The 12,797-nt window shown below is 41.6% G+C and overlaps 1 protein-coding gene across 4 annotated transcripts in view; it reads left to right on the top strand.

Moving 5' to 3' along the window:
- MYRFL (myelin regulatory factor like) overlaps positions 1–12,797 on the top strand; it is a 126,082-nt gene that overhangs the window by 103,552 nt on the left and 9,733 nt on the right. The window contains exons 15-19 of one of the 4 annotated variants that reach the window (XM_019455084.2): positions 341–404; positions 5,296–5,381; positions 8,122–8,163; positions 8,247–8,299; positions 8,424–8,600. In XM_019455084.2, the coding sequence (XP_019310629.2) occupies positions 341–404; positions 5,296–5,381; positions 8,122–8,163; positions 8,247–8,299; positions 8,424–8,600 (422 nt within the window). Of the gene's footprint in view, positions 1–340; positions 405–5,295; positions 5,382–8,088; positions 8,164–8,246; positions 8,300–8,420; positions 8,601–12,797 lie in introns of all 4 variants that reach the window. The other 3 variants (XM_019455083.2, XM_019455082.2, XM_019455081.2) reach the window with 3 other exon arrangements.

Genomic DNA, 12,797 nt, shown 5'->3' with positions numbered 1-12,797 from the left:
TTAAGGAGTAGAAGTGGCCATTTCTAAATTTCGAAAATCGTCTTTGGTTCTCAGGGGAAAAACTTCTAATTTTTTTTTTTCATTTAAGGAGGTAAATGCACATTTCCTGGGGTCTAATTATGAGAAAAAGAGAAATACAACATTTAACGCATTCATTTACGCTTACTAAGGTTCTTTTTCTCAAAAGGAACTCTCAATTGCCTTGACTTTTCCTTTGTAAAATTACCACTGTATTACAGAAAAAATCATACTGCTGTGTTAGTGGCAGCCTGGGCTTTTGTCGTGTAACTCCTGGAGAGGCATTTGAATGGTAATTAACATTCTCTCTCTCTTTTTAAAGCAAATTTAGCAGAGCTGTTAGTGCATCTTCTCCAAGAAAGGCCATTCCCAAAAAAACCAACAAGGTAAATAGACTTATTTGTAATGCACAGTGATAATGTTTTATATATATATAAAAAAGAGTGTTTAGAGAAATTGATCAAAAATGCTTGCCTTCATTTATCTGTTGATAGACTCCCTTGTTTGCATCTTCATGCACTTTAGGTATTTAATTACTACCCCTTTAATAGTTTTTTCAAAAAGATGTTTAGAGAAATAAGTACAGAACATGTTCATTTCAGAAATACTATTCTGCTGTTTTGTTTTTTTTTTTTTTTAAATATATTGCCTCTATCAAGTGAAATTCATCAGCTTCCACATGCATATAGCCTTAGGCTGCAAGATCTGTGTGGATGCCTTAACTCAACCTCATTCCTTATCTATGGCTTCAGAAGATCCCAGGGGGACTTCCATTAATCCCCTAAATCCCTCTTTTCCCTTTTGATAGTTAGTACTCTATGTGCAAATGGGGAAATAGGTATTCACTTTCTTGCAAAGGTTAAAGTGTGATGGTTTTATTAATGAATAAAGAGAACTTTCATCAAATAGGGTAACATTTACCTTAAAAAGTGAAGACTAATCATTTATTGATTTAAAGTACACCCTCTTCAATGAAGAGGAGTGTCAGTAAGGGAGAAGCTGCACTATTCCCTTCCTAGTACAATTCATAAATGCCATGAAACCCAGCTTGTTCCCTCTGACCCACCAGTGTTCCCCAGGTGGCCCTTCCCTGGGAAGATATTCATGACCTTAATCTATATCTTATTAAGGACTGATCTGGTGTTTGGGCCATTGCCCCCATTTACTCTCTATTCTTCATGTTCTACTGTATTGACTTATTTTTTTTTAAGTTACTTATTTTACTTATTTTAAGAGAGAGAGAGAGTAGGGGAGGGGCAGAGAGAGAAAGAGAGGGAGAGAATCCTAAGCAGGCTCTTCACCGTCAGAACAGAGCCAGACAGGGGGCTTGAACTCACAAACTGTGAGATCATGACCTGAGCTGAAACCAAGAGTTGGATGCTTAACTGACTGAGCCACCCAGGTGCCCCTGCATTGACCTATTTTAAAAGAATTCAGAAAGAGTTTAATATTCTACTAAAAACTGCTAAAAATGTTATGTTGCTGACAAGCTACTTGGTGTACAAATAAACATAAACACATGGGTAAATATATATGTAGAAGTGTCCTTGGGCAAGTTACTGAATTGCACTGAGAAATAAATATAATAATAGGCTCTATCTTGCAAAGATTGTTGATAGGATTAAAGAAGGTGAAGCCCTTAGCCACAGTGACCAACACATAGCAGTTTGCTCAATAAACACAAACAATTAAACATGTTGTGTAGGAAGGGTACTGTTTGTACTGACCGGTTTGCAATGGGATGGAGGAAATGGTACCTACATCCATGGCGGCACTGATTGGTGCAATTCGGTTATGTGCAACCTCTGTAGCTCTCACTCTGCACTTGGGGAATTTCTTTTATTTTGCAGCTATGTCAGAATAATAACTAGAATGTGTGATTCATGAGAACAGGCCCCATGTCTGCCTTCCCCAGGGACTGGCACATAGTAGGTACTCAAGCAGTATTTGTTAAATGAATACATGAATGGAAAACCAGGTCTGATCATCTTCCCTGAAGGCTCACAATCTAAATTAAAAACATTGGGGCACCTGGCTGGCTCAGTCAGAAGAGCATGCGACTCTTGATCTCAGAGTCATGAGTTCCAGTCCCACATTGGGTGTAGAGATTACTTAAATAAAAAACTTAAAAACATTTTTTGTTAAATTAAACACATTAAGTAGTTTGGTCTCTTGGGTATGTGGGTGGGGAAGGGGATTGGCTTGTGGACACAGAGTAGAGGATTTATGTGGGTATTGAAGAGCACCCATTGAACTCAGAGACCTCTTGCAGTCACTGTTGTAAGTGCGAGGCAGACAAAAGTGAGTAAGATATAGCCTCTTCTCCGAAGGAATTTCTAGGTGGCCAGGGAATATTGGAGAACAATACAAGAACAGTTGTATCTGGATGTGGTAAATATTGTAAAGGCTCAGAGTGCTGCAGAGCATTATGGGGCCAGCCCTTCTAGGAGGAGTAAGCTCTGGCTAGATATAGGAGAGGTTCCAGAAAGGCTGGCAGAAGTAAAATCTGGGGGCCGGCACTGGCTTCATTGAAGGATTAGGTGAGAGTCGGCTGGGGGGAGAGTAGGAGGTAAGGCTGAAAATATAGGTAAGGTTCAAATTTCCTGGACCACCTGTTATGGAATTCCCTTGGTAGGCCATGAAAACCTTTTGAATAATAACAATAACATCTAAGTTGTATAGTGTGCTTTTGTTTTACAGACAGGAGAAGGGAGGCAACATAGCATTGTGGTTAGGAGCACAGATTCTGGAGCCAAATATTTTTTGGTTTAAATCCTGGCTGTATGACTTACTAGCTGTGTGATCTTGGGTAAGGAACTTAGCCTTCCTATGCTTCGTTTTTTCCCTTCTCTGTAAGATGGGGATGATAACAGTACCTGCTCTGAGGGTTGTTGAGGATTATCTGAGCATTAAATAAATTAGTATATATAAAGCACTCACAAGACAACATGGCACATAATAAGTACTATGCAAGTGTTCACTCTTATTAGAACTTGAGTGTTCTCATACTTCGGCATATTATGAGTCTTCCAGGGAGCTTGATAAAGTACAAATAATGGGGATGTTTTCCTTCCCTTGTGTTGTCTTTGCATGAGGTCTTGGCTATTTCTCTGAGGTTGACTTTCCCTTCCATGACATCAACGCCTAGGTATCCTCTGTTCCCTGGAGCCCCCATGATCCTTGGGTCATTGAAACACATGTGTGTGGGTGGAATGTGCTACTCTTAGGACAGGTGGCTGTGTTAATGAGCAAAGTGCTGGTTGTGAGCAGTTGGTGGACCTTAGCAGATGGTAAGAGGCCTGGCTGGGCCTTGCCTTGCCTTCCACATAGCTGCCGATGGTGGCACTTGTTCTGGAGGAAGATTGAGGTCTCCTGAGTAGCTCTCCTCCAATCTAGTGTTCCTCTTCCTTCCTTCTCTTTCTCTACCTCCAAGAGGTAGATGGGTGACCCCCACTGTGTATTGATGGTTGTGGTGAGATGGAAAGGTCTTCAGTCCTTTGAGCAGAATTTTCCAGGACCTTTAGGTTTTTAATAAATTCTGTAATAATTCTCATGCAGACCTAAATTTGAGAGCCATTGCACTGTTAGTTGGACCCACCCAATAACTCTGAAATGCTGGCAGGTATTATTTTATCATTCCTATTTTATTGATGAAGGAAATGAGAATCAATGACATTTAGAGGACTTGTTCAGGACCCAACTCCAAGCCTGACTCCATGTCTTAGGTCATTTCCCTATACTAGGTCAAAGGATTTGGAGCAAAAGCATGGAGATTTAAAATAATTCAGCAGCCATGGGGAGTAGGTTGGAGGGGAAACTCTTATCCCGAGCCTAATGCTGTTTAATTACAATCAATTCAACACATTTCATTGAGTTCCTTCTCTGTACAGCACATTTTTAGGACATCCTCTGAACAGTTCCAGTGAGATGTAGGAATGGTAGAAACTATTCACTTCTTAGTATTCAGAGTGGCTTCCAGCTGCCCTTACGGGTGACTCAGTTACGAGAGTCCTAAGAGTTTGTATATTTGTTAAAAACTTGTATAATTAATCCCACCCCCAACCCTAATATAACATTGAAGAACATTTTATTGATTCAGATAACCAACCCAAGAAATTTAAATACAGACAAGTTTCAAACTATTTAAGTACCACCATCCTTCAATTCTTTTCCAACCAAAAGTATGATTCTACCCTCTACCCTCCAGAAGGAAGCAAACGTAATATTCTCTACTGCATTCATAGAAAAGCTCCTATTTAAGGAGCACTGTATTAAAATGGGCAGAAAACCTCTGCTATCTTTTCAGCCAGATTCAACAGCAATTACAGAGCTCTCTATTCTATAGTTCTTGGCCCATTCCTTATATGCAAGGTTTTATGCCAAAATGCATCAGTCTTAGAGGTTTGTCTCCTTTACTTCCTAGAAACTATAACTTACTTATTTTTAGAGCCCCCATAATGCGATACACAATAGTGCTTAATGAATATATATGATGAATATGAATATGAATTTATAAGAATAAATAAGACACAGGCCCAGAACTGCCCTTAAAAATAGGTAGCAAAGGGGTGCCTCAGTGGCTCAGTCAGTTAAGCATCCAAGTCTTGATTTCAGCTCAGGTCATGATCTCACCATGCATCATGAGATCAAACCCCTGTGTTGGGCTCCACCCTAGTCATAGAGTCTGCTTAAGAATTTCTCTCTCTCTCTCTATCTGCTCCTCCTCCACTTGTGCACATGCACAAAAGAAGAAAAAAGAAAAAGAAATAGGTAGCAGAATTGAATATTGATGTGTATGATTTAAAGAGTACTCACTAGCTCTTACCATACAAGTCTTTTCCATGGTTTGTCATGGTGCCTGAACTTCTTCCATTGGAATTGATTCCATCGTCTCTTGAAGACTTTATTTTCAAAAGTGTTCTAGTGAAAGAGATGAACATCTGGGTTCTGACACTATCTTGTCTGATAGGTCCTCTTCTCTCATAAAACTTGAAGAATAAGCACTAAATGAACGGCACAGACACTTGTCCTGGATTCAGGGTGCTAGGGAAAAGAGAGCTTACTGTAGCCTGGAGGGTCAAGGAAAGGGAGAGGCCTGAGGCAGGCTTAGAAAGAACTTCATTTTCAGGAGGCAGAGAGGAGGGAAATATAGGTTGAAGAGAGCTGGCCAGCCCATGGAAGCAGCAAAGATCCCTGCTGGGAGTGAGTCTTCAGGGGTCCTTCTCCCAGTTAGCATTGATGGTTTATCACTGCTCCTTACTGAATCTTCTTTTACAGGTTTATTTTTCAGGAAAAAAACAATTGTGTCCTAACTGGATTTTCCAGACCTTGGTTATAACTCTCATTGCTGTGATGGCCTTTTGGTAAGAAAAGCGTCAGTGTTATGCTGTGTCAAGCTCTTTTATCCTTCCCATCTTCCTTTTCTCATATATGAACTGGGGACTGACCTATTTACTTTGAAGACAAGGAGCTCTTTAACTGAACATTGACCTTTGATTTAACTTAGAGATAAGGGAGCCCTTTTTATTTTTATTTTAAAAAATTTTTTAAATATGAAATTTATTGTCCAAATTGGGTTCCATACAACACCCAGTGCTCATCCCAACAAGGGATGCCCTTCTTAAACTCATATTCTTTAGAAAAAAGCATAGGCTTTCTGTACTTAAATGTGAGAGGAAGGATTTTTTTTTTTTGCAATTAACTGATACTTTTTAGCAACTCACTGTGCCTTTCCTGTGTGTGTGTGTGTGTGTGTGTGTGTGTGTGTGTGTGTCTTTTTCAGTCTCGCAAATAACTCTCAAATTCTTCGTTCTCTTTCCTGTCTACTTGGGGTAATGTTGTGAGAGGGCAATCAGGTATAATGTATTCTCCCCAGACACTCATATTTATTAGGGTTCTTCTAGATTCTTCAGTGAAGACTTCACACCAAAGGGACTATGAGATAACCCCGAGAGGTACAATATTTTGAAATTGCAGCCAAATTTACTAGGCAGTTAAAGCAGGCAGACACAGTAAGGAAAAGCATTTGCTGTGCAAGCAGTGGGTGATTTGACTGCAATCCATCCTCTCTGTTCAAGGAAGTCGGGGGCATCCCTCAGTGGCATGCAGGGCGTCTTCCTCAGGGCCCTGGTCTGTAGGCTCTGCTGATGCAGTGATGGCCCCTCAGCCTTTGGGCCTTGGTCACCTTGCCTGTGTCCTCTGGGCCTTCTTGTTCTTAGGCTATTTGCATGGCCAAAGGGGTATTTATCTATCTCTCAAAAAATGCTTGGTGAGTGTGGGAAAGGACTCTCTTTGGGTCTTGTCTCAAGGGAGACAGTCGTTTTCAGAAGCAAAGTGAGGGAAGGTGCCAAGGTGTATCTAGTTCCTTGATCTATAGCTTCCTAGCTATAGAAGGTGATGTGAATCTCTCTGTATCCTTCTCTCCCCTCAGCGTCTTGTCGCTTGCTACAGCCCACTGCACGAAGCATCCCCAAGTGTTTGACACCAGGAGACAGAATTCCCATTCGAAGCCGTTGTCCTTTTCTCACGGTCCTAAGTGAGCCTTCTTCTGCTGGGATTCCCAACGCAGGAGAGTGTGAGAGTCTACTTTAGCAGACATATTTAGCATTCTCTAGAGATACAGATTCCCATGAAAACCCAATGGGAGGGTTGTAGGAAGTATGTAAAGAGACTGCTTTTCAAATGTGCTTATCAGAATTATCTTATGAATTCCAATACTGTTGACTGCTAAGATCAAAATCGGGAGGTTATTAGGCTTTTATCTTGTTTCTGGCCCGTGGTGGCAAGAAGGGTCAAAACCAGAATTTGCCCCCAAAGAAAGGAGCAGATATGTCCATTTCATCCTTTGATCCTAGAAGTTCTCTGGGCCATGCATTGAAGTAGATGCCAGAAACAAATTAGAAAGAGTATTTAAGGATTAGTCCTAGGGAGATAGAGAGTGGGGGATAGGGGAGAGCAAATAAGGCAGACTGGACCACAGCAAGCAGTTGCCAGGGTGATACAACAGCTTCTGTCTGATGGCATCTTTGGGACTCAGCACCACTTTTCCCAGTCAGGGTTGTGCCTGCTGGGCAGTTGTGCCAGCCACTGCTAAGAACACTCTGGAAATGTTTTCTTTATGAGTAGAATCCCAACGTGTGGCACATTTCTTCGTGTGTTATTTAATAATGGTAAACCACCACCTTTGATGGGGGAAAATATAACAAGGAGCCAATGTAGGGAACCAGGTGTGAAGTCAAGCTGGCAGGATGTCAAGTGAGGGCACCCTGTGTTAGACCCCGCACACAGTGGAATTGTAATGTTATGGCAGACTTTCTGGTGCGGCTCATGCGAGAGGGCTACAGAACCCCCCAAAGAAGACAATGCTAAGTGAGCTTGGATGCATGAGCATGGTTCAGAATAGCTTCCCAAAGCTCAGAACCTTTAAGAAAAGCTTCTATTTGAATATATAAGTTCTGATCATTGGAGGAAAAGGACATAGTCATTATTTTGAAGTCACACAGTGTGGAAATGAAGGTTGTATTGCATTTATTTTCCTTCCTCTCCCCAATTTGGTGTATTGTGCTCTGAAAAGACAGGCAGCCGGAAGATGTCAGAGCCGCAGCCAAAGGGTTTGGCATCTACAGCTGATTAAATCTGTGCCTCCTCTCATCTTCCAGTGCCACAGCGTGGACGCCCTCCACCAGTGGGATGCGGACTCTGCTCTGCCTTTTTCCTGCAAGGAGCAGAGGGCTGCCTCTAGTGATTTACAGCTTCCTCTTATAATCTTCCACTGGTGACAGACGCTGCTAAGGCAGCTTGCCAGGGCCAAGGGGCCGCTCGCTGGAAAAATCCATCGGTGCAGAGTACCCCAGGAGCCTCTTTGCTCTAGGAAGACGAGGGTTTTCTCTCACCAGGGCAGAGAAGCATAACTGTGCTGTTTCCATGGTGCTTCTGTCAGCCATGGCTGCCCCTCCCCCCCCCCCCCATCTGTGTGGCCTGTGAGAACGTTGGCCAGCTGGTTGTGTGAGATATATATGAACTCAAATCTGTCACATAATGCTTTCTTCTTCTTTTGTTTTTTTTTAACAGTGCCTTGACGATAGTCTCCCTTTACATCCTTAGCTTAAAAGATCAAGACCGACATGCCCCAAATCTCTCTCTGAGGTGAGAGTTCTGGTCTTGCTTTCCTTTGGGGAGAAGTAGTCTTGAAGGCCTCCTTCATTAATCATTTTGTTTTCTTCCTCCAGCAACATCACAAGCTCTCAGGAGCCAGCCCTGCCACCCACAGCCTCCCCCTCAGGTAAGATTTTCACATTCCTCGCTCTCAAACCCAGCCCGTGTTTCATGTGAATTGTCAACAAAAGAACCAGCCTTTCAGGTTAACCTTGTTGCTTCCCTCGGCTCTGCCCAACACTTTGCAGCAGCACCTAATACATCTCTGGCAACCACACAGTCCTCCTTCCGAGTACCAGAAATCACTTTCTGTGAGATTCTGCCTTGTCAGGAGACTTACTGCTGCCCCATCTGGGGAAAGAGAAGAGTCCTCTCAAGTCTTGTGCAAAGGCGTTCCAAGGAGGAATTCCATCAGAGGCCGTGGGCAGGTAAAGGATGTTCAAAGAGAAGCAGCCAGGGCTCTGAACCTGAGGTGTTTTGTTTTTTTTTTTCTTCTTTGCAAATATTTACTTGCATGATCTGTTAATGGTTCCAGACAATCGTTTCCTATTGAGGTGGCAAGATCTTTAAAAACACAAATACACAAACTTGCAGTCATCTGTAATATTAAGTCCCCCACCCAAGGATGAAATTTTGGTTGATTCAAGTGAAAAAGTCTCATCTGTCCATTGCTAGCAAAGACAGTAGTAGTAGAACATGTAAAGTAATCATGTGTGGATTGGGTAGATTTTCTGGCTCACTTAGAACTTATAAAATGATGTCATAGCTGGGCTTTCTGCCCAAACCAAGTAGGGAAAAATGTAAAGGGCTTTGGAAATCTAGTGAGTTCAGGGTAAGCTGCCAGTCAGTGAAAATCACAACCACTTTCAGAATATCTTCTACCTTCTAGGGACACACACACACACACACACACACACACACACACACACACACACAGAATGTTTTTGAGTAACAGAATTTTCATGTTGAAAACATTATGGAAACTTGAGTAAGGGCTAAAAGTGTAATTATCTCTATAAAACCAAATGTAGTACATCCAAATGTATACTAATTCATTATTATTTTGGAAATCTTCTGCATACACACAACAAGTATATAAAATAATAATGATGATAATGCTGATAATAGCAATACGTACATATTAGTAGGGATTATATTTCAGGATGTTGTAGCAACAACTTCCACATTACAGTGACTTAATGTGGCAAAAATGTATTGCTGATTCTCTTTCTATGTCAAATATGGGTCAAAAGAGGGTTCTTGCTCATCATGTCATTTGGAACTCAACTAATGGAGACTCCATCTCAATACATATTTCTACCACCTCTGTAACAGTAGGTAAGAGAAAAGGCAAATTGTGCACTGGCTCTTAAATTTCCAACTTAGGTATAACACATGTCACTTCTGCTTACGCTTTATTGGCCAAACCAAGTGACGTAGGTCATGTCTAATTTAAAAACAATTGATAAAGTGCAGACCTAACATACGCTTAGAAGATGAACCAGAATATTTTTGAGCAGTCCAAATGACTGACATGTAAAATATGGTCGGTGGTTGAGGTTTTGGGGCAGCAATGTAATTTCTTTTTCCTTTTGACATTATTTTATATCGTAGAGTTGAATAAATAACTTGTACAAATCATTGTCACCGTCACCACCGCCATTATCATTATCATGTAATGAGGTAGTAATGTATACAAAAGCACTGCCATAAGTAATCTACATGAGTAAACCATTCAAGTCCTCACCAACCTAAAAGACAGGCACTGTTATTATCCCCATTCTTTCCAACAAGAAGGTGAGACATAGAGAGTTTTTCCCTGCACCCATAGAAGGCAATGCTTGCACTATTTTTCCCATGAAAGCAACTTTTGATTGAACTTGGCAAGAGATGCAACACTACAGGGCAAAGATGCATCACTACTTTCACAAAGATGTGAAAGGAATTCGTTTGAGTCAGCTTATTCTCCATAGTTTCAAACATGGAAAAATCCAGTATGGTTACAAAAATCCCCCAAAGCCTTCATCTCTTGTGAGAAAGCACATGGAAACTTGTGGCCGGTAAACTCTTTTCTTACCTCGGGGTCCACCTTGGATATACCTGGTGTCCTTTTCTGAGAGCAGTCCTCAGAAGAGACTACCTCACCCACGAGAGACGTGTAACAACGGATCCTGTACAGGAAGAGGTCATGGACAGATCCAATCTTCATTTGCAAAAAGGTTCTTGACCCTTAAGCAAACTCATTCCTGTGGGAACCAGCTCTTCACATGGAGGGAAGAGAAGCCTTATCAAACCAGATGAAGGTTTATTGCTCTCTTCTCTGGAACAGGGGTATCTGCAGGTCTTATATTTCATGAGTGTGGGAGACACTGAAGAGACTCCTAAAAAAAGAAGGTCTGCCCCACAATCTCTGGCTGTGTTCTACTAGACACAATTATCAGCGTTGTCTGGCTAAAAGTAAAATTGAGGGGCACCTGGGTGGCTCAGTCAGTTGAGTGTCCGACTTCGGCTCAGGTCATGATCTCGTGGTTTGTAGGCTCGAGCCCCACATCACGCTCACTACTGTCCGTCCCCTGTCTCTGCCCCTCCCCCACTTGCATGCGCTCTCTCTCTCTCTCAAAAATAAATAGGCATTAAAAAAAGAGATGCGTCTTTCAAATAAATAAATAAAAATGAAATTTAAGTCCTGCCTTACCAGGCTCCCTGATATACTGGGAAAGTTGTTCCCTCTTCTCTCTTTCGGCTGGAGAAAGATGGAAAGGATTTTCTTCGCTTCACTTCACAGTTCTCTTCACTATCCTGTTGAGGAAAGCCGCACACTTTGGGGGATTTCGAGTCGTAGAATGTCAGAGGGCAGTACACCAGTGGCACCCTAACTTTTTGACCCATAGAATCCACTATTAATTCATTATTCTTTTAGGATCATTTGACTGAGAAAACACCTAGAGGGAGAATGTTACTGTAAACTCAGTTAAGCTTGTAATCAAATGATTTTTGTTAGTCCAAAGCATAAGAGACTCTTAAAGACTGAGAACAAACTGAGGGTTGATGGGGGGGTGGGAGGGAGGGGAGGGTGGGTGATGGGTATTGAGGAGGGCACCTTTTGGGATGAGCACTGGGTGTTGTATGGAAACCAATTTGACAATAAATTTCATATATTGAAAAAACAAACAAACAAACAAATAAATAAAATTAAAGAAAAATTATTTTTGTTAGTCCAACAGGAATACTTGAAAAATAGTACACGTCTGTGGGAGAGTTGTTATTTTTCAAGTCCACAGACCCCACTGACCACTTTATGCCATCACCTGGGGTTCCAGAGTCCCCAGGTCAGGAAAACCTCTGATTTATACCAGCTTACCCATTTTACAGCTGATGAAATGGAGGCCCAGGACCTTGCTTAAGGTTCTGCAGTAAGCTACTGGCAAAGTTGGAATTGGAATTTGAGTCCTCTGTCTCCTTGTCCTGGGTTCCTTCCCATCTACCATTGTGCGTCCATTTATTTGGGCACAGTGTGTACATGTACTCGGGATCAGCTTTAGAGGAATCAGAAAGTATTCATTCTATGGTTCTGGAAAGCCCCTTCGGCATCTGCCTCCCGCAGGTTAGCCTATAGCCATTGAGATGTCCCTGTTGTGGGGTATTTCTGGGGGTGTAAAGAAAGCCTCTTCTCTTCTGCTGCTGGTCCATCCTTCCCCTTTGTCCTGACCACTGTATAACACCGGGGTTCCTAAATCTGAAAGTGGAGAAAGCCAGGCAAATTCTTTCAACCAGATGTTTCTGAGGCATTGAAGACTAATTAAAAATTAAGGAATCGGGGCACCTGGGTGGCTCAGTTGATTAAGCATCTAACTTCAGCTCAGGTCATGATCTCACGGTTTGTGGGTTCGAGCCCCACATTGGGCTCTGTGCTGACAGCTCAGAGCCTGGAGCCTGCTTCAGATTCTGTGTCTCCCTCTCTCTCTCTGCCCCTCCCCTACTTGTGCTCTGTCTCTCAAAAATAAATAAAGATTAAAAAAATTTTTTAAGTAATAAAAAATAATAAAAATTAAGGAATAAAAATAATAAAGAAATTCAAGGGTTCAGGGAAAACCAAAAAAACAACAATTTGGAATAACTCTGTAAGATGAATTGTAATATCTAGCAGTTTACCATCACATTTTTATGATATGCTGAGCACAAGCTATTGTTCTTCTTTTGGGCCTAAATTGATTGTGTAAAATGTCGTCAGAAAGTTTATCCCCTCTTCCCACTTACTATGAAAGGTTTGGGGAAGACTAATCAGGATGTGGAGAGTGGGTATTTTGGAACATTGAGCTTCTAATCTGAGGCACCAACTGAGTGTGAGGGATTAGATTTTAATCTATGGAACCGATAAAGATTTAAATAGAGTTAGATATTAAAAAGTAATGAGCTTGTGAGGAAAAAAAATCTGTGGATTCCACAGAGTTTTGGTGAAGATTTAAAAAATCTCATGAAGCTAAAAGGCATGGGAATTCCTGCTTATTTTGTTTTGGAGTTCAGTACTCTGAGAAAAGCAAATGGTTGCAATAAAATGGTTCCCTGTGTTAAAGGACTCAGTCATCAATTGGTTGGGCTCATTGACTTTTTCTTGGCATGAGTCT

Source organism: Panthera pardus, unplaced genomic scaffold (assembly GCF_024362965.1).
Source record: "Panthera pardus isolate Hobbes unplaced genomic scaffold, ASM2436296v1 HiC_scaffold_6, whole genome shotgun sequence".
NCBI classification, from domain to species: domain Eukaryota; kingdom Metazoa; phylum Chordata; class Mammalia; order Carnivora; family Felidae; genus Panthera; species Panthera pardus.
This window is presented reverse-complemented; position numbering and strand designations above follow the sequence as displayed.